Here is a 26,622-nt window from a genome sequence, read left to right as displayed (position 1 = left end):
TGACTACATGACCTTCTCACATGCCTCCTCTGGATCATCCAGATGGTCACTGGTGAACTTCAAACAGGCCTTGACATGTGCTGGCTTGAGCAGGGGGACCTTGCTGCCCTGCAGGATTTTAAACCATGACAGCATCATGTGTTACTAATGTAATCTTTGTGACTGTGGTCTCAGCTCTCTTCAGGTCATTGACCAGGTCCTCCTGTGTAGTTCTGAGCTTTCTCAGAATCATCCTTACCCCACAAAGTGAGATCTTGCATGGAATCCCAGACCGAGGGAGACTGACAGTCATCTTGTGTTTCTTCCACTTTCTAATAAATAATCATAACAGTTGTTGTCTTCTACCCAGCTGCTTGCCTGTTGTCCTGTAGTCCATCCCAGCCTTGTGCAGGTCTACAGTTTTGTCCCTGGTGTCCTTAGACAGCTTTTTGGTCTTGGCTATGGTGGACAGGTTGGAGTGTGATTGATTGAGTGTGTGAACAGGTGTCTTTTGTACAGGTAACAAGTTCAAACAGGTGCAATTAATACAGGAAAAGAGTGCAGAATAAGAGGGCTTCTTAAAGAAAAATTAACAGGTCTGTATGAGCCAGAATTCTTGCTGGTTGGTAGGGGGTCAAATACTTATTTGCAGCAGTAACATACAAATAAATTATTAAAAAAAAAATCATACATTGTGATTTCCGGGTTTGTTTGTTTTTTTTTTTTAGATTATGTCTCTCACAGTGGACATGCACCTAAGATGAAAATTTCAGACCCCTCAATGATTTCTAAGTGGGAGAACTTGCAAAACAGCAGGGTGTTCAAATACTTATTTTCCACACTGTATTTATCATCAGCATTACAAAAACAAATTTTGAGCAATTGTTTTGATTAAAATGATTGACATTTGGCTTATGTCTAAAACAGGTTACATTCACGTAATTATGAGCTATTCTGCTGACAAACAAACTAACAACAGTAATGAAAGTAGGAAAAAGGAAAAAAATAGCGGAGAGGCATTATGGGAGACTCAATAGGTGAGGTGACCTGTTATGTCAGGACCTAAGACCCAAACACATGGTGGGACCTCACTAAAAATCTACAGGCTCTGAAGTGCACCCGGCCGCATTTTGATTGCCAAATCTAAATGTCATTACAGAACAACAAAATCTCACAAGTTACACTAAAATTGACTATTCCTGAAACAGTAGCGATGGTTTCACTTCATATGCAGTCATGACGACAGTTTCTGATAGTGAAATACAATAATCACTGATTGAGATAAGAATATCTCAAATGCTAAACCACATCTCTATAAGAATGAGAGGAAAAAAACCCTTTCAATTAAATTTTTATTCATGTTTAAATTAGAGATTGATTTTCATGAACAATTTAGCTATGTTTTTAGTAAATTCCAGTCTATACTGATGTATGATATTCACGTCATGTAATAAGAAGCTTGTTCCAATGTTAAAATAATACATGTAGCTTAAAATAATCACAATTATCATCTAAACATTGTTAATTTTCTCGAAATTAATTAACCAATTCTGTGCATAATGTTAATACTGACTTTTCAGACCGACAATGCACCATTCAAAAGTGAAATTTTACTTTTTGATAAAGATACATGATAGATATGAGCATAAAACACTGACCTGATTCAGCGGAGGTCAAGTTTTCAGATACTGTGAAGGCTTGAGAACAGTCCATATCGACAGTAGCTGCTACAAGTGGTGGGTGGAAAGATGAAGCAGAGGTGATTAATATGTAGATGAACATTGTAAATTCAACATTACAATTTCATGTTTTTGTGTAACCAACATTACGACAAAATCTACTAACTGGCAGCAGATTTTACAGATTTATATGAATTAGAGTTTGTCCGCATTCAAAATATATGTTGCATGTCACATTTTAAAACACGAAACATTAGTAAATTTGGAATCAATGGAGTACAAAAGCAGTAAGTACTGTACAGAAGCTGCATGCACCAAGAAAATGTTCGCAATGCTTCACTTTTGACACATTATGTTACAGCCTTATTCCAAAATGAATGAAAATCATTTTTTTCCCTCAAAATTCTACACACAGAACCCCATAATGGCAATGTGAAAATGTTTTTTTTTTAAAGATTTTTACAATAAAAAAAAAAAAAATCACATATACGAACCTTCCTAACTCCCACCAAAGTCCTAGCCACACCCACAATCCCAGAACCAGGCATAGGCTCCATCAGCGCATCATAATCCACCCCCTTTTGTCCCATCCTAGTACGTCCCCACACTATCAACTCACTCTTTGGTGGAACAGAAATAGCATGTTTAGAGGCTAACCTCACATATCCCACAAACCCGTCCACTCCCAAGGGGACCTTGCCACTTCGAAACACCGCAAAGCATCCCTCAGATCTTCTGTCTCTTAAAAGCCTGCGGACAGGCAGATTTTCCAGGGCATTTAAACACGGTATCCCAGCAGGCTCCAATAATATTCATTCCAACAATCAAAGGGCTCGAGCACTTCTCATCCTTAACAACCACCACCCCTCGATCCGAGACCCTGATCCCCTCAACCTCCACATCCAATACCGCGTAACCAACACACGGAATTTCCAACCCATTGACAGCACTCAGTCGAAACCACATCGGGGCCTGCCCAAGCTTAATCTGTCCAAAATACTTATTAAACAGGCTCTCAGCATTATAGTAACTTGTGACCCTGTATCCAGCAAGCCACCCAACCGAATTCCCTCAATAGTTAGCTCTATAGTGGGACACTGACCAATAAGAGCATCAGAGGTCCTGGATAATGGTGGTATGGCAGCAGCCCCTGCAACTCGGACCTCAGCAGCAGGGTCTACCAGTTTAAAGCCGGTTCAACTACAGACACACAGTGCCGAGCAATATGCCCCACCTTCCCACAACGATAACAAATAGGCCGACCTTGCTCATCCCAGTCACGGGATCACCTAGGTGAACACCGTTGCCTCCGCATAGGTTTAACAGACCTAGATTCAGATAAAACTGGATATCTTTGCAACTTAAACTCTGCCACTATATCCTGAGCCAACCCCCTAACCTGCTCCTTCACTTCTGCAAGAATCTCACCCTTTAACTGCTTTTTCCAATCGGAACCCTGATAGGGCCTACCCAAATCATACGGTTCCCCAACCGATGAACAGGTTACATCCAGCTTGACACCCCCATACTCCAAATCAAGCTGACGTGCCTCCTTTTGCAGCTCAGCAAAACCTAACTCAGGGTTCCGGCGAGCATAAACCTTCAAGGCCCTAGCAAAAGGCCCTTCACGAAGTCCCAGCAACAACTGGTCTTGCAGAGTCCTTTCAGAGGGGGCATTATCAGAATCCAATACTGCAACTTCCGATACAATTCACACAACCTTAACATGAACGACTGTATAGGCTCATCTTCTCCCTGGACACAACTAAAAAAACTAGACCTCAAAACGGGAACAGAAACTTGTTCTAAGTACTTGTTCTATAAATCTAAGTGAGCAAAAATTTTTGAAATTTTACTTTTCTCCTCTTCATCTAAAACTAAAATTTGGCGCTTAGCTTCCCCAGTCAATGCTCCTAAAACAATACTCACTTTCCCAACCTCTGTCAAATCCTGAAACCCCAAAACCCCTTAATCTGTTCCTTCCAGTCACAGTACCTTAATTCGTCACCTGGCCCTCTAAATCTAGGGAGCCAGGTGCACCTGGGTACACAGGCATCATCATATTTGCTTCTGTTCAGAAACACCAGCTCTCAGAAAATGGTATCCTGTTCGTGACGCCAAATTATGTAAGCCCGGGTTTGCGGGTTATTGTGGTTTGAATTAATGAATGAAAACACAATCAAATAATGCATGTAACTATAATAAAAATGGAGCTGGAGTAACCAAACAAAGCAAACTTAATATTACAATTTATTACAAATCACAAAATATATAATAAAAAAATAAAACAATTTAAACCAGAATTTATATATAAAAACAAATATAAAAAAGTCACTCTGCGAACAGTCAGTCACGATGACAGCCAATCCACAAATACTTCCTGCTGTCGTCTCAGGGCGGGCCCTGCTATCCTCCACTCGGCACGACACACTCTCTCTTGGCGGGGCGTGGCTTGGCTTCCTCCAATCACCAAGCGCGCAGCCTCCTCGTCACTGATCTCTCCTCGTAACACCTCTCTTCGTCGCCGCAGCTTCCGTGCACCTACACACACACACCCAGGCCAGCGAGCGCACAACTCCAACTCCAAGGAAACTCCGACTTTTCTGATTAAAACAGGCTCCTCACAACCACATCAAACGTACTCACAGACACGGCAGGGTCCTCCCCTGCCGTTGCGGATAATCCACGTCGTGGCGTCTCTTCAGCAGGAGTATTTCAACTGAAACCAGTCATGTCAGCGCCAGTATGGCTCCTTTTTTAAATGATCACTTCCTCACCCGCTGCTCCTCCTGCTGTTCCGCCGAAAATCTCTGTCCTCTCTCCAAAGAAGCGAGGTGGAACGGAGCAAAAAAGTCCTCCTTCTTTCCACAAAACCCCGTCTTATATCCACTCCTTCACACTTACGCTCCAGGTGAACTAATTACAATAATCCAAAAGGAATCAGGTGCGCCCACGGTCACCTTAGCAACCAAAAGGAACAGCACAGTTCAAGTCAGAACATCTCACAGAAGCTGGATTACAAAAGACGTGCAGAGGAATTCGCGCGTCGGGATGGATCCGCAATGGCGCACAACAAAAAGCACGTCCGTGTTGGAAGTCTCACAGGACAAGTTGTGACATGCCCAGCTGTTACACAATTTCTCAGCTACTCACTCGACTGAAAAGCCACCGAAAGCCGTCTAAATCTTCTGAATGGTTTCCAACATGGACATGCTTTTTGTTGCGCACCATTGCGGCTCTGTCCCGACGCGCGAATTCCTCCGCACGTCTTTCGTTACAAAATCTCCTGTAACAGTGGAATGCGCCGCAAAAGTACTGATGTCCAACTCTTCTGCAATTTCTCTGGTAGTCAGATGACGTCCCGGATCAACACAGCCTTCACTTTGGAAATGATCTGGTCGTTTCAGCCTGTCGATGGCCGCTCGGAGCGCGGCGCACCCTCAGCCGCTGTGGGCCGTCTTTAATCCAGTTGTAATGCTCCTTAATCTGTGTGACGCCGAGAGTATCCTCACCGAAAGCCGTCTGAATCTTCCGAATGGTTTCCACCTGGCTGTCTGTCACAGTTTCTGGAAAAATTTGATTCAGCGCTGCTCCAATCACTCAGCCATTTCCCTGACAATGAAAATCCGACGAGGGGGGTGGACCAGTGCTCACTCAAAGTCTGCCCACAGGCGAATGACGCAACTGACAGGTGTGAAAAAACTCACGCATGGGCACGAAGGTTCAAGCTTGGCTGATGCAAGTGCACATGATTCAAATCCATATAGTTTTTTAAAAAATAAAAAGGTCGGATAGTTTTCTAACAGACCTCGTACATAGGTATTCACAGCCTCTGCCATGAAGCTCAAAACTGAGCTCAGGTGCATCAATTTCAGTTTAATTTATTTTCATTTATATAGCGCCAAATCACAACAAATTTGCTTCAAGGTTCTTCAAACAAGGTCAAACCTGATCAACTCCCAGAGCAAGCACACAGGTGACAGTGGTAAGGAAAAACTCCCTCTGACGATTGAGGAAGAAACCTCAAGCAGACCAGATTCAAAGGGGGTGACCCTCTGCTTGGGCCATGCTACGACACAATTGACAAAACAATTTATAAATGAATATACAGGAAATTTTGCTACTGCACAGAATGGGAGGGTTGCAGAAGTAGACACCACTCCCATTTCTGGATGGAGCCGCACTTCAAACAGAGAGAAAAAAACAAAATTAGGCATCAGAAAGACAACAAATACAGTATAATTGTCAGCATTAAGCAACAAGAAAAACAAGAAATACTAATGTGATCGCCGGCCACTAGCCCTAAGCTTCACAAAAAGACCCAGACTTTAGATAAAGTTGAGGCCGTGGCCCGCTCCGTTTCTGAATACAATGAATGTAATAGGGTAAAAAGCATAGTAACATGCTATGCCAGTATGCTAGCCAAATGAAAGGGAAAATAAGTGGATCTTAAGTCTGGACTCGAAAGTCTCTACAGAGTCTGACTGTTTTATTGATGCAGGGAGATCATTCCACAGAACAGGAGCATGATAAGAGAAAGCTCTGTGACCCGCAGACTTTTTATTCACCCTAGGGACACAAAGTATTCTTGCACCCTGAGAACACAGACCCCGGGCTGGTACGTAGGGTTTAATTAGGTCAGCTAAGTAGGGAGATGCCAGTCCATGAACAATTTTATAGGTTAGCAGCAGAACCTTAAAGTCTGATCTCACAGGAACTGGAAGCCAGTGAAGAGATGCCAAAATGGGTGTAATGTGGTCAAACTTTCTGCTTCCTGTCAAAAGTCTGGTAGCAGCATTTTGAACCCAATTGGAAACCCCTAATGCTGGACTGCGGCCATCCAGAAAATAGAACATTGCAGTAGTCCGATCCAGAAGAGACAAACGCATGAACTGAGGTCTCAGCATCAGCCATAGACAGGATGGGACAAATCTTAGCTATATTTCGCAGGTGGAGGAAAGCAGAACTGGACCACGGATGATCAAAAATTACCCCAGGGTTCCTCATTTTGTCAGTGTGATATATGACACATGAGCCTAAGATAAGCGTTAGTTGGTCAAATTGATGCTGATGTCTCACTGGACCAGGAACCATGATTTCAGTCTTATCACAGTTCAGAAGTATGAAATTGCTGGACATCCAGCTTTTCACTGATGCAAGGCAATCTTCTAAGGCTTTTATGTGGTTGAGATTACCAGCAGTTATCGGCATGTATAACTGAGTATCATCAGCATAGCAATGAAAGGTAATCCCAAAACACCACAATATGTGCCCAAGGGGTGCTATATGAAGGGAGAAAAGCCTAAGACGGACCCCTGTGGAGCCCCAAATTTCATGTCACTAAGGTCACAGTGAGGAAAAACTGGTCAGGTATGATGTCAACCATGCAAGGGCATTCCCCATAATCCAAAAATGATTCTCCAGCGTATCGAGTAGGTTATGTTGATCCATGGTATCAAACGCTACACAAAGATCTAACAGCATCAGAACTGTAGTGCTGTCCGAATCCACTGCAAGCAGAAGATCATTCACCAGTTTAGTGAGAGCTGTCTCTGTGGAATGATATTTTCTCAATTTTCAATTTAATTTATTTTCATTTATATAGCGCCAAATCACAACAGAGTTGCCTCAAGGTGCTTCACACAAGTAGGTCTAACCTTACTAACTCCCAGAGCAGCAGTGGTAAGGAAAAACTCTCTCTGAGGAAGAAACCTCAAGCAGACCAGACTCAAAGGGGTGACCCTCTGCTCTGCATGCTACAGACACGAATTACAGAACAATTCGCAAAACAAATATTCATGAAATGCTGTTGGTGCACAGGACAGGAGGGTTTTCAGCACAAATACCACACCCATCTCTGGATGGAGCTGCACCTTAAACAGAGAGAAAAAACAGCATCCGGCATCAGAAAGACAAGAAATACCGTATAATTTGCCAGCATTAAACAACAAGAAAAACAAGATATTAAGGTGATCGCCAGCCACTAGCCCTAAGCTTCACTAAAAGACCCAGAATTTAGGTAAAGTTGAGGCCGCGGTACCCTCCGTTTCCTAATAAAATTAATTTAAAGAATAAAAAGCGCTATGCTAGCCATACGAAAGGGAAAATAACTGTGTCTTAAGTCTAGGATTGAAAGTCTCCACAGAATCTGACTGTTTTATTGATGCGGGGAGATCATTCCATAGAACAGGGGCACAATAAGAGAAAGCTCTCTGACCCACAGACTTCTTATTCACCCTAGGGACACAAAGTAGTCCTGCATCCTGAGAATGCAAAGCCCGGGCCAGTATGTAAGGTTTAATTAGGTCAGCTAGGTCGGGAGGTGCCAGTCCATGAACAATTTTTTAGACTAGCAGCAGAACCTTAAAATCTGATCTCAGTGGGACAGGAAGCCAGTGAAGGGATGCCAAAATGGGTGTGTAATGTGGTCGAACTTTCTGCTTTGTGTCAAAAGTCTGGCTGCAGCATTTTGAACCAATTGAAAGCCCTTATGCTGGACTGTGGTAAACCAGAAAATGGAACATTGCAGTTGTTATATCTCAAAGAGACAAGCACATGGGTCAGGGTCTCAGCATCAGCCATAGACAGGATGGGATGTATCTTCACTATATTTTGCAGTTGGAAGAAAGTATTCTTTGTAATATTTCTAATGTGGAGGTCAAAGGATGTCGGCTCAAAAATTAACCCAAGGTTCCTCACTTTGTCAGTGTGATGTACGACACACAAGCCTAGGATAAGCGTTAACTAGTCAAATTGATGCCGATGTCTCACTGGACCAAGAACCATCATTTCAGTCTTATCAGAGTTTAAAAGTCAGAAGTTTCTAGACATCCAACTTCTCACTGATGCAAGGCAATCTTCTAGGGATTTTATGTGAATTAGATTACCAGCAGTTATGGGCATGTATAACTGAATATCATCAGCATAGCAGTGAAAGGTAATCCCAAAATGCCACAATATGTGCCCAAGGGGTGCTATATAAAGGGAGAAAAGCAGGGGCCTAAGACGGACCCCTGTGGAACCCCAAATTTCATGTCACTGAGGTTAGATGTAGTGTAACTGTACAAAACACAGTGAGAATGACTGGTCAAATATGACGTCAACCATGCAAGGGCACTCCTACTAATCCCAAAGGGATTTTCCATCCTATCATGTAGAATATGATGATCCACGGTATCAAATGCAGCACTGAGATCTAACAGCACCAGAACTGTAGTGGTGTCTGAAACCATTGCAAGCAGAAGATCATTCACCACTTTAGTGAGAGCCATCTCTGTGAAATTATATTTTCAAAAAGCAAACTGCAGTGGCTCAAAGAGATTATTCTTAGTAAGATAGTCCACGAGCTGCCGTGACACCACTTTTTCCAGAATTTCAGAGCAAAATTATAGATTTGATATTGGCTGCTAGTTTTTCAATACACTAGGGTCAAGGTTAGGTTTTGTAAGTAATGGTTTAATCACTGCAGATCTGAAATATGTAGGAACAGATTCAGAAGTTAAAGAAAAATTAAGAATTTCCAGCACAGTCAGCCCAAGAGTTTTGTTGGTATAGGATCAAATAAGCAGGTTGTGCTTTTAGCTGACATGAGTTTCATCTGCATGCCTAGAGAGATACTTTCAAATTCTGTAAATCTAGATAATACCTCATTAATGGTGCCCACCTCAGTAGTAGGGTTTAGTGGCTGGGTTAAGGCATGCTGGGATATGTTTAACCTACGTAATGTCATCTATTTTCTTCTCGAAGTAATCCAAGAAATCTTGTGCTGTAAAAGGAGGAGCGACTTACAGGTAGTTGTCCATGAATAAGTGTTGCCACTGTGTCGAAGAAGAACTTTGAGTGATGCTTGTTTTTGTTGATCGAATCAGAGTACAGTGGTCCCTCGTTATCGCGGGAGTTGCATTCTAAAATAACCCGCAATAGGTGAAATCCGCAAAGTAGTCAGCATTATTTTTTACAATTATTATAGATGTTTTAAGGCTGTAAAACCCCTCACTACACATTTTATACACTTTTCTCAAACAGGCATTAACATTTTCTCACTTTTCTCTCCTGTGTAAACACTCTCAAAGTTCAAACCTTAGTACACTCAACAAAAATATAAACGCAACACTTTTGGTTTTGCTCCCATTTTGTATGAGATGAACTCAAAGATCTAAAACTTTTTCCACATACACAATATCACCATTTTCTTTGCTGAGATAATCCATCCAACCTCACAGGTGTGCCATATCAAGATGCTGATTAGACACCATGATTAGTGCACAGGTGTGCCTTAGACTGCCCACAATAAAAGGCCACTCTCGAAAGGTGCAGTTTTATCACACAGCACAATGCCACAGATGTCGCAAGATTTGAGGGAGCAAGCAATTGGACATGCTGACAGCAGGAATGTCAAACCAGAGCTGTTGCTCGTGTATTGAATGTTTCATTTCTCTACCATAAGCCGTCTCCAAAGGCGTTTCAGAGAATTTGGCAGTACATCCAACCAGCCTCACAACCGCAGACCACGTGTAACCACACCAGCCCAGGACCTCCACATCCAGCATGTTCACCTCCAAGATCGTCTGAGACCAGCCACTCGGACAGCTGCTGAAACAGTCGGTTTGCATAACAAACGTCGTCCTCATCGGGGTCTCGACCTGACTCCAGTTCGTCGTCATAACCGACTTGAGTGGGCAAATGCTCACATTCGCTGGCGTTTGGCACGTTGGAGAGGTGTTCTCTTCATGGATGAATCCCGGTTCACACTGTCCAGGGCAGATGACAGACAGCGTGTGGCGTCGTGTGGGTGAGCGGTTTTCTGATGTCAATGTTGTGGATCGAGTGGCCCATGGTGGCGGTGGGGTTATGGTATGGGCAGGCGTCTGTTATGGACGAAGAACACAGGTGCATTTTATTGATGGCATTTTGAATGCACAGAGATACCGTGACGAGATCTGAGGTCCATTGTTTGTGCCATACATCCAAGAACATCACCTCATGTTGCAGCAGGATAATGCACGGCCCCATGTTGCAAGGATCTGTACACAATTCTTGGAAGCTGAAAATGTCCCAGTTCTTGCATGGCCGGCATACTCACCGGACATGTCACCCATTGAGCATGTTTGGGATGCTCTGAACCGGCGTATACAACAGCGTGTACCAGGTGATGCCGACCGGTGCCACGACCGGCCCGCCTGATAAGGACGCAGAACACAATGTGCTGTTAAAACAATTAAAAAGAAGAAGAAGCATGCAAAATTGCACTAAAAAAAAAAATCAGCGAAACTGCGAGGCCACGAAAGGTGAACCGCGTTTTCGGAAGGGACCACTGTAATAGGTCCGCTTTGTAGCCAGTAATGCATGCTTATAATCTAAGATAGCATCATGCCACGTGAGGTGAAATACTTCTACTTTTGAACTATGCCATTTTCCTTCTAGACCTCTCACCTTATGCTTGAAGTCACGCAAGTAATCATTGAACCAAGGTGATTGTGTTTTGGGGGAGTGTGGTTTTAATATAGGTGGTGCAATCATGTCGAATGTAGTTTTGAGCACTGAGTTTAAACTATCCACAAGACTGTCTACTGATTGGGCATTTTTCAAATGTGAAGCTAAGATATCAGGCAGTCTCGCTTTAAGTTCAGTCGTAGTTTAGGAGTTGATGCATCACTGCAGTGATAAATAAGGTTGTTGTTCCACTAAACACAGCAGCGAAACTGTAAACCAATAAGTGAGTGATCAGAAACCACCGATGCAAGAGGCATGATGTCAATATGTGTGACAGCAATACCACATGCAAGAACTAAATCCAGGTTATTTCCACTAATGTGCATCGAATCCTGAATGCATTGCTGAAATCCTAATACATCTACAAGTTCCATAAATAATTTACAGAGAGCATCAGAAGGCTTATTTATATGAATGTTGAAGTCATCAAAAATCAGAATGTTATCTGCACTAGTCGACAGGTTAGAAATGAACTCACCAAATTCATCTAAAAATTGAGTATGGGCCAAGGGGCCTTTTCAGTGACAAAATAATACGGCTGTTTTTTATTCTTCTGACCTTGGCAATACGTAGCATCGTGAGCAGAGCAGAGAATAAGATGTTCAAATGAATTATATTTGTCACCCCAACAGCTAATAAACTACACCTAGATTTAGAAATAAGAGTAACAACCCCGCCTTGCTTCGCATAATGAGGGACATGCCTAAATGTGTATGCCTGTGGGCAGGCCTCATTTAAGGGGAGCACAGCTGTAGGTTTAAGCCAGGTTTCACATAACCCAATCATAACGAAGTGATGATCAATAATTAGATCATTAATCAGCAATGATTTTGAGGATAGTGATCTTATGTTAATGAGACCCAGACTAAAGGACCTCAGTGGGGTTGACAGTTGGACTGTTCAGATTTAGGGGTGGTTCCAGAGTAGCATATATAAGATGCCTGGAAGTAGGTTTAGGTTTGAGACATTCCACGTGGGTTGTAGGTAGCAGACACAAATATTTGCTATTGCTGGACCAGCCAATGGGTCATCCTCAATTTCAACATCATCCAGTGTAGTAATGGGTACTGTTTGCAAAGCATATCCCTCTATGATTTTTATGGTCACATCTGGGGGAAGAGGCCACCGTTTCAGCTGGATCAATTTCCCTCCCTACCACATAAACTGCACTATCACCATAGTGGATTTTCTACGCTAATTTCCCCCGGTGAGCTAATGGATTCCACAAACAAATTTGCATCCTGTTTCCACTCATCATCCCTGAGATGTTTCTGCAGCTTAATTGGCATCCACCTGGGGTAATTCAGTTGATTGGACATTATTTGGAAAGGCACATACCTGTCTACATATAAGGTCCCACAGTTGACAGTGCATGTCACAGCACAAACAAAGGATGAAGTTAAAGGAACTGTCTGTTGACTTCTGAGAAAGGATTTCCTTGAGGCACAAATCTGTGAAGGGTAGAGAAATGTTCTCTGCTGCTTTGAATGTCCCAATAAGCACAGTGGCCTCCATCATCTGCAAATGGAAGAACTTTGGATCCACCAAGACTCCTCCTAGAACTGGCTGTCTATCTAAACTGAGTGATTGGGGGAGAAGGGCTTTAGTCAGAGAGGTGACTAAGAACCTCTATCAGAGGTCCAGCATCCCTCTGTGGAGAGAGAAGAACAATCCAGAAGACAACTATGTCTGCAGCAATCTACCAATCAGGGCTGTATGGTAGAGTGGCCAGATGGAAGACATTCCTTTGTAAAAGGTACATGGCAGCCCACCTGGAGTTTGCCAAAAGGCACCTGAAGGACTTTCAGACCATGAGAAACAAAATTCTCTGGTCTGATGAGACAAAGATTGAACTCTTTGTCGTGAATACCAGTCATCATGTTTGGAGGAAACCAGACACCATCCCTACAGTGAAGCATGGTGGTGACAGCATCATGCTGTGGAGATGTTTTTCAGTAGCAGGAACTGGAAGACTAGTCAGGATTGAAGGGAAATATGAATGCAGCAATGTACAGAGACATCCTGGATGACAACCTACTCCAGAGCACTGTTGACCTCAGACTGAAGCGATGATTCATCTTTCAGCAGGACAATGACCCTAACCACACAGCCAAAATATCAAAGAAGTGGCTTCAGGACAACTATTGAATGTCCTTGAGTGGTCCAGCCAGAGCCCAGACTTGAATCTGATTGAACATCTCTAGAGAGATCTGAAAATAGCTGTGCATCGATGCTCCCCATCCAACCTGATGAAGCTTGAGAGGTGCTGCAAAAGAGGAATGTGCAAAACTGGCCAAAGATAAGTGGGACGAGCTTGTGGCATCATATTAAAGAAGACTTGAGGCTGTAATTGTACCAAAGGTTCATCAACAACCTATTGAGCAAATGGTGTGAATACTTATGTACATGTGATTTCTTTGTTTTTATATATAAAATTTATAAAAACAAAAAACAAAACATGTTTTCATTATTGATGTTGTGAGTACAATTTTGAGTTAAAAAAAAAAAAAAAAAATTACTCCATTTTGGAATAAGGCTGTAACATAACAAATGTGGAAAATGTGAAGCGCTGTGAATACTTTCTGGATTGCACGGTAGGTGTTTACAGATGTAGTCACCTGTTTCGTCATAACAGTAGGCATCATACTGGTCATCAACATCATGTTGTGGATGAATAAGGAACCCTGTGATGTTCTTGGCACAATTTTCATGGCTTGTGTGTCTCAGGATGGCCGTAGTTTGGTTGCTGACCCCAGCCATACCTGAAAGGACAGAATATTATTTTTATTCAGTGTCATGCTCCACAGGCATTTTTTTAAGCAAACTTGTGCTCAATCAAAAATGATAGTCAAAAAAAATTCACATTTACAAACTGTAAATGAGTATAACCCTGTTATCTTCACCTCAGTGTGGATAAATAAGGTGCCTTGATCTGACATTTGGATCAGTGCATGTCTCACATTACAAGATCATCTATCAGAAATGAAAAAAAAATAAACAAACAAACAAACAACAAAATCCAGTCCAGTCTGAGTCTTCTACAGCTAAGTCATATTGTGGGCTGTTTTCTTTTGTGGATTAGAATATTTTGAGTTCATGTTTTGTGAGATGGCTATGTTAGCAGAGGGCATCCAGATTAATGTATTTGCTAACGTGTTGCCCATCCTAATTACATTTAGACAAAATCCAACCACTCGGAAGCAGTGGGCAGCCACAGTCCAGTACCCGGGGACCAACTCCAGATGAGACAATGCCTTGGTCAGGAACAGAGGAAATAATCATGTGTTCATGTTTTGGTTGTGGGATGACACCAGAGTGCCTGGAGTAAACCCACGCAGACATGGGGAGAACATGCAACCTCCACATAGAAAGGGCGGGAAGCGATCTCACGACCTTCTTGCTGGTAGGCACCAGTGCTAACCACTACAGCTACTGTGCCACCCTATAGATTGATGATTTACTGCCCCTTGCTAGAATAGCGTGTGAGTCCAGAATGCAATTATCAATGTCCATTGTTGTTAGATAACATTCCTAGTTTCTCCAAGAATATTAGTCGTATCAGTGTTCTGTTTGGCAGTGTTCATCCTTGACCCAAAATACATAACCACACCAAATGGCAAGTATCAGCTCTCCCCTAGTTTCTCCGTGATCGCAGGTAGGTATATATATATACACCACACACACACACACACCACACACACCACACACACACACACACACACCACACACACACACACACACACACACACACACACACACACACACACACACACACACACACACCACACAGAGGCCACTTGGCTTTTAATATATAGATTTACTGTCCCCTGCTGGAATGGTGTGTGAGTGCAGAACGTAATTATCGAACATCCTTTGTTCAGTGTCGTTACCTAATATCCCAATTTCTCCCAAAAATTTTTGTCCTAATCAACATTCCCGCTTTGTGGCGTTCATCCTTGAACCAATGACAGCCGTGTCACGTGCTGTCATCACGGGACATAAATAAAAAAACATATCGCTGTGGGGATGGGCTGCAGCATGCTTGCGCTTGCTTGCAGCAGCCCAGGGACAGGCTGCCCCAGGTTGAAACACGGCTGTCAATCCTAACATGCAACAGGCAATCTGACTGTCCACACCACCCCCGTAAGCTCTGTTCCACATGATATGGTGCCAGTCCTGCGGCGCGGCATCCACATGACAAGCATGTTGGGCAGACCAAGGGCATCTGCAGAGGAACAGATGGATCATATTTGTATTGCTCACTTGATAAGAGGGATTCACTATGACCAAATTAGTCCAAATAATCAAGTGGTAAAGATCTTGTCCACCAGCAGTTCAGTTCCAAAAACCCCAGCAATGATCTCAAGTTCTCCAGAGTCCACATTAATGCATAGCAGGCCATGGTCCTGAACCCTGTGGCCCAATTGCAGGGTTACACTTGTCAGGAACCAGTTGGAGAACACGTTCTGTATTCATTGGTAGATTATAAGAAGCATAAGTTGAATCAATAAGTAATTAAGTCCCCTTCGCTGTCCTTGTTTTCACTCGGGGTCGCCACAACAGATCCGAGGTGGATCGGCATGTTGAATTGGCAGACATTTACACCGGATGCCTTTATGATGGCAACTCCACATTACATGGAGAAATGTGACAGGGGTGTGACACTGACAGTCAGCCAACTTGGGAAACTGAATGGCCATTGACTATCGAGGTGTAACACCCAATCAAGGAAACTCAGTTTTCATTTATTTGACTCTTTTGACGTATAATATATGTTTGTTTTACTGTATAGATGTACTGTATCGGATATTTGTAGATAACATTTAAAGTAGCTAGGAGTGAGTACCCTTCAAAATGTAAATAGTTGGCACCTTCAAGTACTTGCAGAAGGGGGATTTTAACACTCAAGGACACTTAAAGTGTAGACAGCTGAATTTAAGAGGGGTGAAGACTACACTGAAGAAGACCCACTGCCTACAACTGCCACCACAGAGGGAGACATATTGTATATATAACAGTGTGAACCATGTGATGAACTTTAACATACAGCAGGTGAAATAAGTATTGAACATGTCACCATTTTTCTCAGTAAATATATTTCTAAAAGGTATTATTGACATCAAATTTTCACCAGGTGTCGGTAACAACCCAAGTATCCTATAAATGCAAAGAAAACCAACCATATATGTACAGAAATTAAGTTATGTGTAATTAAAATGGACTGACACAGAGAAAAAGTATTATACACCCTTAATGAAAGGTATTACTTCGTACAAAATCCTTTGTTGGTAACAATAGCTTCAAGTCACATGCATGCTCAGGTGTGATTTGGCCCATTGTTCCACACAAACAGGTCTTCAAATCTTGAAGATTTTGTGAACCTCTTCTTGAACGTTGATTTTTTAGTGTTCTTTCCCCAAATTTTATTGGATTCAAGTCAGGTAATTGGCTGGGCCATTCTAACAGCTTTATTTTCATTGTCTGAAACCTTTTTTTTTTTTTTTTTTTTGCCAGCTTGCCCTCGGCCGCAGACGGATGCAGTTTTCTCTTCTCCCTCCCTCCTTAGCTTTCCTGTTTGTGTGGCGTGTTGTCTGTGAGGCTGCAGCTTTGCTCTTCTGGCAAATGACAAAAATGGATCTGTTAAGTGGTCTCTGAACGCAATTGACACTATTTTTTCTACAAGACATTCGGGGCAAGAGGACCCGACCTGTCCTGCCGGGACGCAGTGATGGGTTACGTGATGGACTCGTGGAGAAGATGACAGGTCATGTGCCTTTACACGCTGTCTGTGGAGGACGTCGAAGATGTGTATATATTTGGCTCAGTGGTGACTGGCTTTCTGCTGTGTGGAGCGGGCATAGCGCTGGTTTACCGGAAACTCAAGAAGGTGGAAGCAGCAATAATTGGCCCATCCAGGCTGCCCCACATGATTGGAAGGGCAGTGTCAGCTCAATTGGCGGGTGCTAACCGCACGTTGGATACCATCTCCGGGAGGATAGCGGCGCTGGAAAACCACTTTGATCGTCAGTAAGACCGCATCTCCTTTCTACATTCAGATGTATGGAGAGCCACTCTGTTCCAGACTGTGGAATCTTTCAGGCGTCTGCTAATCTGGATATGCATTTGGCTTCCCAAAAACACAGCTGCACTTCAAGGCCGCTGCCAATAAAAACCTCCTGAAGGAAGGACCACACTTATGCCTCGCTCCCCAGTCTCTCCCTCCCTCAGCTTCTCCAGCTCTGACGTTGACTGTGGACAGTGAACTGTTCAGGACTGAGCCCCTCCTCCCTTCCAGATGGATGAACAAGGCCGTTGACGGTGCCTAAAGGCTGCCTCTGGGTGTTCTGATAAACTGGACTTCAAATCTCGGTTGTCGTCTTTTGTCTCCTGTCTGTGTGTGTGATCATTGTTTTTGTGCTGATGTTTTTTTTTCCTCCATTGCTGCTGTGTAATGCAGCAGCTATGAAGGTTTTCTATCCCACGTTTTTACCTTGTTGTACTTTATATGTGTTCATGTACCGGGCCGGCTCATGTGTGTTATGTGTGTGTTGTCTGTAAGAGCCGGTCATGGTTTGCTCAGCCCTGCTGTTGACCTAGGCAGGGAAGTACATCTGGAGCTGGTCCCCGGGCGCCTAAAGGTGACTTCTGCTCCTAACTGGCAATTAGGATGGGTTAAATGCAGTAGACGCATTTCATTTGGCAGAGAACATGTTGTTGTGTGGGCCATTGAAGAGGAGGTACTGCTGGCCTACCACCACCAGAGGGCGCCCTGCTTGAAGTGCGGCTTCAAGCATGACGAGGGCGTCGGAGCAACAGAGAGTGACACTGTCACTCATCAACAGCACAGCTGTCACTCATTCTACATCATCTCCACATCACCATACAGCCGGACTGCAACTCCACCTCCCGCCGAGAAATCAGCTACCCACTCAGGTAATATTCTCTGCTGGTTCGAACCGTGACTAAATATTGTTCTGTGTGCAGCCGTTTGTTCCTGGGATACAGTCTTCTGCTGGATTGGCACATAGTGTGGGTTTGCGACGTCTTCGCCTCTCACCTTTTGTACGATTGACTGTACTTCTCAACTGCAATTGTCTGTATTCCGTTGTTGCAGTTCACAACATTAAATTGTGATTTTGGCTTATCAATTGTTCATTCATTTACGCCCCTGTTGTGGGTCCGTGTCACTACACTTTCCCAACACATGTTCCTATGTGCATATGACCATAAAATTCTTTGAATCCTTGAATCCGTTGAATCCTATTGAGTGTTTCCTTGGCTGTGTGTTTGGGATCATTGACTTTCAGAAATGTCCACCCTCATTTCCAATTTCATCATCTTGGCAGTTTTTTAATAAGAAGTGTCTCAGTACATTTCACCATTCATCCTTCCTTCAATGATATGAAGTATATACATTTCTCATTTTCTTTTGTATCAATCACAAACATCAGAGATCAGCCTCAGCGCATTCTGTGGCCGCAGCGTTGTGTGCAGCAGCAGCTGAAAACAGCGTCTCTGCTGCGCTCTGATCAGAAGAGAAAAAAAACTCCAACATCAAAATCCTAAATTAAATAATCCAGAGGTCTTTCTGTGTCCACATCTGATGATACATTCAGAAATTTACACTTTATTTTACAACTGAAAGGCTTCATGTTTCCAAAAAGCTCTAAGTAACTGTGAATTTTCAGACCTTTTGTCTGACTTAGTGCTTAGCTCAGATAAGATAATTATAGTGGGCGATTTTAACATCCACACAGATGCTGAGAATGACAGCCTCAACACTGCATTTAATCTATTATAGACTCTATCGGCTTTGCTCAAAAAGTAATGAGTCCACCCACCACTTTAATCATATTTTGGATCTTGTTTCTGACTTATGGTATGAAAATAGCGGACTTAACAGTATTCCCTGAAAACTCCTTCTGTCTGATCATTTTTAATAACATTTACATTTACCCTGATGGACTACCCTGCAGTGGGGAATAAGTTTCATTACACTAGAAGTCTTTCAGGAAAGCGCTGTAACTAGGTTTAAGGATATGATTCCTTCTTTAGTTCTCTAAGGTCATATACCAACACAGAGCAGAGTAGCTACCTAAACTCTGTAAGGGAGCTAGAGTATCTCGTCAATAGTTTACATCCTCATTGAAGACAACCTCTTGGATGCTGTAGCTCTCTGAAAAAGAGAGCTTTAAATCAGAAGTGTCTGACTCCGTGGTATAACTCACAAACTCGTAGCTTAAAGCAGATAACCCGTAAGTTGGAGAGGAAATGGCGTCTCACTAATTTAGAAGATCTTCACTTAGCCTGGAAAAAGAGTTTGTTGCTCTATAAGAAAGCCCTCCGTGAAGCTAGGACATCTTTCTACTCATCACTAATTGAAGAAAATAAGAACAACCCCAGGTTTCTTTTCAGCACTGTAGCCAGGCTGACAAAGAGTCAGAGCTCTATTGAGCTGAGTATTCCATTAACTTTAACTAGTGATGACTTCATGACTTTCTTTGCTAACAAACTCTTTGACTATTAGAGAAAAAATTACTCATAACCATCCCAAAGATGTATCGTTATCTTTGGCTGCTTTCAGTGATGCCGGTATTTGGTTAGACTCTTTCTCTCCGAGTTGTTCTGTCTGAGTTATTTTCATTAGTTACTTCAATCCAAACCATCAACATGCTTATTAGACCCCATTCCTGCCAGGCTGCTCAAGGAAGTCCTACCATTATTTAATGCTTCAATCTTAAATATGATCAATCTATCTTTGTTAGTTGGTTATGTACCACAGGCCTTTAAGGTGGCAGTAATAAACCATTACTTAAAAAGCCATCACTTGACCCAGCTATCTTAGCTAATTATAGGCCAATCTCCAACCTTCCTTTTCTCTCAAAGATTCTTCAGAGGGTAGTTGTAAAACAGCTAACTGATCACCTGCAGAGGAATGGTCTATTTGAAGAGTTTCAGTCAGGTTTTAGAATTCATCATAGTACAGAAACAGCATTAGTGAAGGTTACAAATGATCTTCTTATTGCTTCGGACAGTGAGACTTATCTCTGTGCTTGTTCTGTTGGACCTCAGTGCTGCTTTTGATACTGTTGACCATAAAATTTTATTACAGAGATTAGAGCATGTCATAGGTATTAAAGGCACTGCGCTGCAGTGGTTTGAATCATATTTGTCTAATAGATTACAGTTTGTTTCATGTAAATGGGGAATCTTCTTCACAGACTAAAGTTAATTATGGAGTTCCACAAGGTTCTGTGCTAGGACCAATTTTATTCACTTTATACATGCTTCCCTTGGGCAGTATTATTAGACGGTATTGCTTAAATTTTCATTGTTACGCAGATGATACCCAGCTTTATCTATCCATGAAGCCAGAGGATACACACCAATTAGCTAAACTGCAGGATTGTCTTACAGACATAAAGACATGGATGACCTCTAATTTCCTGCTTTTAAACTCAGATAAAACTGAAGTTATTGTACTTGGCCCCACAAATCTTAGAAGCATGGTGTCTAACCAGATCGTTACTCTGGATGGCATTTCCCTGATCTCTAGTAATACTGTGAGAAATCTTGGAGTTATTTTTGATCAGGATATGTCATTCAAAGCGCATATTAAACAAATATGTAGGACTGCCTTTTTGCATTTACGCAATATCTCTAAAATCAGAAAGGTCTTGTCTCAGAGTGATGCTGAAAAACTAATTCATGCATTTATTTCCTCTAGGCTGGACTATTGTAATTCATTATTATCAGGTTGTCCTAAAAGTTCCCTAAAAAGCCTTCAGTTGGTTCAGAATGCTGCAGCTAGAGTACTGACGGGGACTAGCAGAGAGAGCATATCTCACCCGTGTTGGCCTCTCTTCATTGGCTTCCTGTAATTCTAGAATAGAATTTAAAATTCTTCTTCTTACTTATAAGGTTTTGAATAATCAGGTCCCATCCTATCTTAGGGACCTCGTAGTACCATATTACCCCATTAGAGCGCTTCGCTCTCAGACTGCGGGCTTACTTGTAGTTCCTAGGGTTTGTAAGAGTAGAATGGGAGGCAGAGCCTTCAGCTTTCAGGCTCCTCTCCTGTGGAACCGCTCCCAATTCAGATCAGGGAGACAGACACCCTCTCTACTTTTAAGATTAGGCTTAAAACTTTCCTTTTCGCTAAGGCTTATAGTTAGGGCTGGATCGGGTGACCCTGGACCATCCCTTGGTTATGTTGCTTTAGACGTAGACTGTGGGGGGGTTCCCATGATGCACTGTTTCTTTCTTTTTTTTGCTCCGTGTGCATCACTCTGCATTTGATCATTGGTGATCGATCTCTGCCCCCCTTCTCGGCATGTCTTTTTTCCTGGTTCTTTCCCTCAGCCCCAGCCAGTCTCAGCGGAAGACTGCCCCTCCCTGAGACTGGTTCTGCTGGAGGTTTCTTCCTGTTGGGAGGGAGTTTTTCCTTCCCGCTGTGGCCGGGTGCTTGCTCATAGGGGGTCGTTTTGACCGTTGGGGTTTTTCGTGGTTGTTGTGTGGCCTTGCTTGCAGTGTGGAGCGCCTTGGGGCAACTGTTTGTTGTGATTGGCGCTATATAAGAAAAAGTTGATTGATTGATAAGTTTGATAACAGGAGATGGTGTGAGCGATCAGTGAGGGAGGGGAAGGGAGAGAGTCAGAGAGAGTGGAGGGGGAGAGGACGAGGAAAGGGGGTGCAGAGGAGGAGGGGCACAGCGTCAGTGAAAGATTAAAGTGAAAAACGGATTCAAAAAGTTTTTCATTTAAAATAGCAGATTTGACAAATCAGTCCAGGCTCAGCTCTTGTTCCAACAAGGCAATTTGATGTTATATTGTTTATAAAGAAAAAGTAATGCAATCCCACTCAAAAATGTTGAAAACTGTCAGGATGACAGGAAAACTGCGTGTTTCACTGGATTAAAAACCAGTGTCATTTTTGAAGGAGAGAGTAAATGCTATGACCATCAAATATTAATGTGTTTAACATTTTCAACATTATTTAATTTACATAAACATGCAAAAAAGAGCTTTGATCTTACAAATATTACAACATAAATATCATTTTTGTTTATTATTTTTGCTTTCAATGCATCTAAAACCACTAAAAATTAGTTAAAATAGGACTTGCCAATAATGTTTTAGTGGTATAAAACCCTATAATCACATAACCCTATTATCACATAATTTACCTGGCACTAAAATGGTCCGAGCGAGAACCATGGTTGGGACTGAACCAGCTGATATTAATTTGCACTGAAGGGCCAGGATTGCCCCCTAACTACTGACAGATTTCAGCTGGTGTCTTGGCTTTCCGTGTCTTTTTGCCTTTGTCTTTAGGTGTTCAAAAACTTTTTTCCGGTGTCATTTCACAATATTTACACATAACTTAATTCAGGGAGCGCTATGGTTTGATTTCTCTGTATGTGTGGTTTACGTGGGTTTTTAACTGACTTATCTGGTGAAATTTCATGTCAATAGCACCTTTAGAATATACAGTGGGGTAAAAAAGTATTTAGTTCGTCCCTGATTGTGCAAGTTCTCCTACTTAGAAAGGTGAGAGAGGTCTGTAATTTTCAACATAGGTACACTTCAACTATGAGAGACAAAATGAGAAAAAAATCCAGGAAATCACAATGTAGGATTTTTAAATACTGTATTTGTAAATTATGGTGGAAAATACATGAGTATTTGGTCAATAACAAAAGTCCACTCAATACTTTGTAACATAATCTTTGTTGGCAATGACAGAGGTCAAATGTTTCCTGTAGTCTTCAACAGGTTTGCACACACTGTAGCTGGTATTTTGGCCCATTCCTCCATGCATATCTCCTCTAGAGCAGTGATGTTTTTGGGCTGTCACTCGGCAACATGGACGTTCACCTCCCTCAACAAATTTTCTATGGGATTGAAGTCTTGAGACTGACTCGGCCACTCCAGGACACGCCTGGCACTGCAGGATTTGAGTCGCTCTCTGCATAGTGTGTAGCCTTTGTTACTTTGGTCCCAGCTCTCTGCAGGTCATTCATCAGGTCCCTCCATGTAGTTCTGGGATTTTTGTTCACTGTTCTCATGATCATTTTGACCCCATGGGATGACATCTTGCATGAAGCCCCAGAGCGAGGGAGATTATCAATGGTTTTGTATGTCTTCCATTTTCTTGCAGCTACTCCCACAGTTTATTTATTCACACCAACCTGCTTGACTATTGTAGATTCACTCGTCCCAGCTTGGTGCACATCTACAGTTTTCTTCCTGGTGTACTTCGGCAGCTCTTTGGTCTTGGCCATGGTTGAGTTTGGAGTCTGACTGTTTGATACTGTGGATAGGTGTCTTTTATACAGATGAGTTCCAACAGGTGCCATTAATACAGGTAACAGGTGGAGGACAGAAGAACTTCTTAAAGAAGTTACAGTTCTGTGAGAGCCAGAAATCTTGCTTGTTTGTGGGTGACCAATACTTATTTTCCACCATATTTACAAATACATTCTTTAAAAATCCTACAATGTGATTTCCTGGATTTTTTTTCCTCATTTTTGTCTCTCACAGTTGAAGTGTACCTATGTTGAAAATTACAGACCTCTCTCATCTTTCCAAGTAGGAGAACTTGCACAATCAGGGACTGACTAAATACTTTTTTGGCCCACTGTATTTACTTTGACTTGTTCAACACTTATTTTACCCTCTGTAGTTCCCCACATGGTGACTGGGTATCAACAGATAACTAATGGTGTAGGAATTTCAAAAGTCTCTTATGCATCGTCTTGCTCCCGATCAAATTGCATCAGGTTCATCGTGTCAAACATCCAGCTAACATTCATCAACCATTCCTTAACTTAGAATACATTCCCGGTCCATTACTTCAAGCTAGAAACTAAGAGTAAAAGCATTCAGTGGAAATACACATCCTCACCCCTCAAAACAAGGCCAAGATAATTTTGTCTGTGAAGAAGGTGATTGCCTCTGTTGTCTGAGATATAAAAGGCGCTTTGTTTCTGGATTACCTTCCAATGGACCAAACCATTAACGAAGAATAGCATGCCAGCGTGTTGAGCCCATCAAGACAACACACCAGTTCACAAGTTATTGGCTTGTGAACTGGGGTCATGCCTGTCATGGTCATGGCTACTTTCCATGACGATGTCTTCTAATTGATCGACACTTCTGAAAATATACATGGTGTTGCACCACAAGGGTACTGTGGTTAAGGCCCCCTGACACTTGCACAACTTTGATGCACACGTCTTCATGATGATCCCACCCACTGTGTTCTCAGCTGGATGCCGTGCTTTGTTCCTCTGGCTGCCAGGCACTGTGCATTGCTTATATAAAATAATTATTTTGTTGTGGATTAATCATTTTCTCTGCGAGTTGTCTGTTAAAAACAGCTCTAAATCACTTCCTGAATCACAGAGGAGCACTCTAGCTGGCGCTGTTTTCGCATGCACGCTGAACGAGCTGGAGAAATGGTCTCTTAATGGTCATGTTTACATTATCATGGTTTGGTAAACAGCTGCATGTTCTTTTCTTCTTGTGTGCAGCTGTAAAAGCATGTTTGTGATAGATTTAACATCTTGTTATAATTGTTCAGACAAAGCAGCTCTTTGATGTGGTGCACTGACACAATCACTCGCATTGTTCACTTCTTACTCGACTTGATGACCTGCACGTAGTGTTGGCGAGTAGATTGTGCCATGTTGCACAACATTTACGTGTGAAAGATTTTTTGAACATTTCAAAATTCTCTTTGCACAATTGCACGTGCTGATGCCCCTCTCACATTCAGTCTACACCCATTAAAGATGGGTTTACTCTCCCACACAACACAGGGTGTGCGAGTGCATGCATCAAAGTCGTGCAAGTGTTCAGGGGGTTTTTAGCCTATGAACTTTTCAGCCAACCATTGCAAATGAATGGACCAACAAACCCAGGTAAATATTTTGTATTTAAGGTGGTTATAACTGATCATTGCTGTCATAACCAGCAGCTGTATAGATATACTGAAGAGAAGTATTTACAAAAACTGTGTTGCCCATGTGGAGTAGAAATTGCAAAGAGCCAGTATGCCTCATGATAGAAGTATCAGCCTTGAGGCCCATTACAAGACCATTGCAAAATGGCCTGAATTGTTGCACTGTTAAAAGCTATTACCATTTTTTCCCATAGATGTCAGTAACAGAACTATTTCCTTTTTTGAAATATGTAGTTTTGTGATTTCTGCCACGTGAACAAAGTCTTGTTTGACATCCTGTGAAATTGTGTTCCGCGTGTGGTTTTATGCCGTAGTTCAGTTCTGCATTTAAAGAAGGACATATCTATGCAGAATGCAGAATGTTTCAGGAACAAGAAGTCTCTCTGTAATCCAGTAGACAGGAGGAGGAAGTCGCACCAGTTTGTACAGTATTTTGAACATCAATGTTTAATCTCCGTCTAACAATTTATTGTCCTTTAGATATTGCACGGTCAACTGAGCATGATCAAACTGTAAATATTAATTTGTTCACATTTTTCTGAAGCTGTATTAAAACAAATTTGTCACAATACATATATATATGAACTGGATATATCTTCACCTGCAAGTTTCCATGTTTTTATCGTACGCTTCTGCCACTTGATCTGGAGTTGCAAGGGTGCTGCTCAGCTGCTCACAGACTTTTGAGCCATGTCAAAGGTTAGTGTGTGACGGCTAGCTCCTTCAACCAGAAAAACTCCGACGTAACTGCAGCTTCGGGAATTCACTGCCGGGAACAAACACATTGAAAAACATGAATAAAAACAGGTTCAGTGTCTTAAAGGATTGATTCTTTCAAATGAATGTGGGTGGCAGCTGCCTGCAAGAGTCACTCTGTGCTTATTTTGTTTGCTTATGTCTTTTACTGTAGCACAAGAAAAGTCAACATCATTTAAATTCCAAATCATTTCAAGCCAGCAACAGGAAGCCACAGTGCGAGACAGAATCTCTGAATTTTAAAAGGAGAAAAGAAAAAGTCTCATCAGTTATGAATTCAAACTATCTTTGTTTTAGAAAGGCACATTCTGATTTATCAGGGACACTGTGACCTCCACATCAGCTTCACATGCACAAAATACCTGATAAGCCTTATAGATGTGTTTGCAGTTTAATGTTTGCACTCATGTGAGTCATGAGATGTGCAGCACACACAAAAATGGGGACAAAATGGTTTTGGCTTCACTGCCTTTGTTTTCTGTCTATGTAAGATCAGATTTTAAAAAGGTCCTATTGTTAACATTTAAACCCTAAATGGACTTTGCACCCTCTTATCTTGCAGAAATTATAAAACCTTGTGTACCACCAACCTGTGCCCTGCAGTCTCAGAATGTAAGATTACTATGTCTTTCAAAGGGTAAAGCTCTCTGCGTATAGTTCAGGTCTTGAAACCCCCTGCACTTGATGAGCACCTGCCCTGCATGTTTTAAGTCCTATCTGTGCTACTTACAAGTCTTGACCCTGCACGTTA

General features: G+C 42.2%; 1 protein-coding gene across 1 annotated transcript in view; it reads right to left on the bottom strand.

The window, feature by feature from the left end:
* Window positions 1-26,622, bottom strand: part of cd44b (CD44 molecule (Indian blood group) b) — a 56,878-nt gene that overhangs the window by 17,176 nt on the left and 13,080 nt on the right. Inside the window, 5 exon segments of the mRNA XM_034175512.1 lie at window positions 1,638-1,706; window positions 13,769-13,901; window positions 13,903-13,912; window positions 25,717-25,795; window positions 25,798-25,881. Of these exon segments, the coding sequence (XP_034031403.1) occupies window positions 1,638-1,706; window positions 13,769-13,901; window positions 13,903-13,912; window positions 25,717-25,795; window positions 25,798-25,881 (375 nt within the window).

This window comes from Thalassophryne amazonica, chromosome 8, assembly GCF_902500255.1.
Source record: "Thalassophryne amazonica chromosome 8, fThaAma1.1, whole genome shotgun sequence".
Classification (NCBI taxonomy): Eukaryota; Metazoa; Chordata; class Actinopteri; order Batrachoidiformes; family Batrachoididae; genus Thalassophryne; species Thalassophryne amazonica.
Note: the sequence above shows the minus strand (reverse complement) of the source record. Positions and strands in the feature narration are given on the sequence as shown.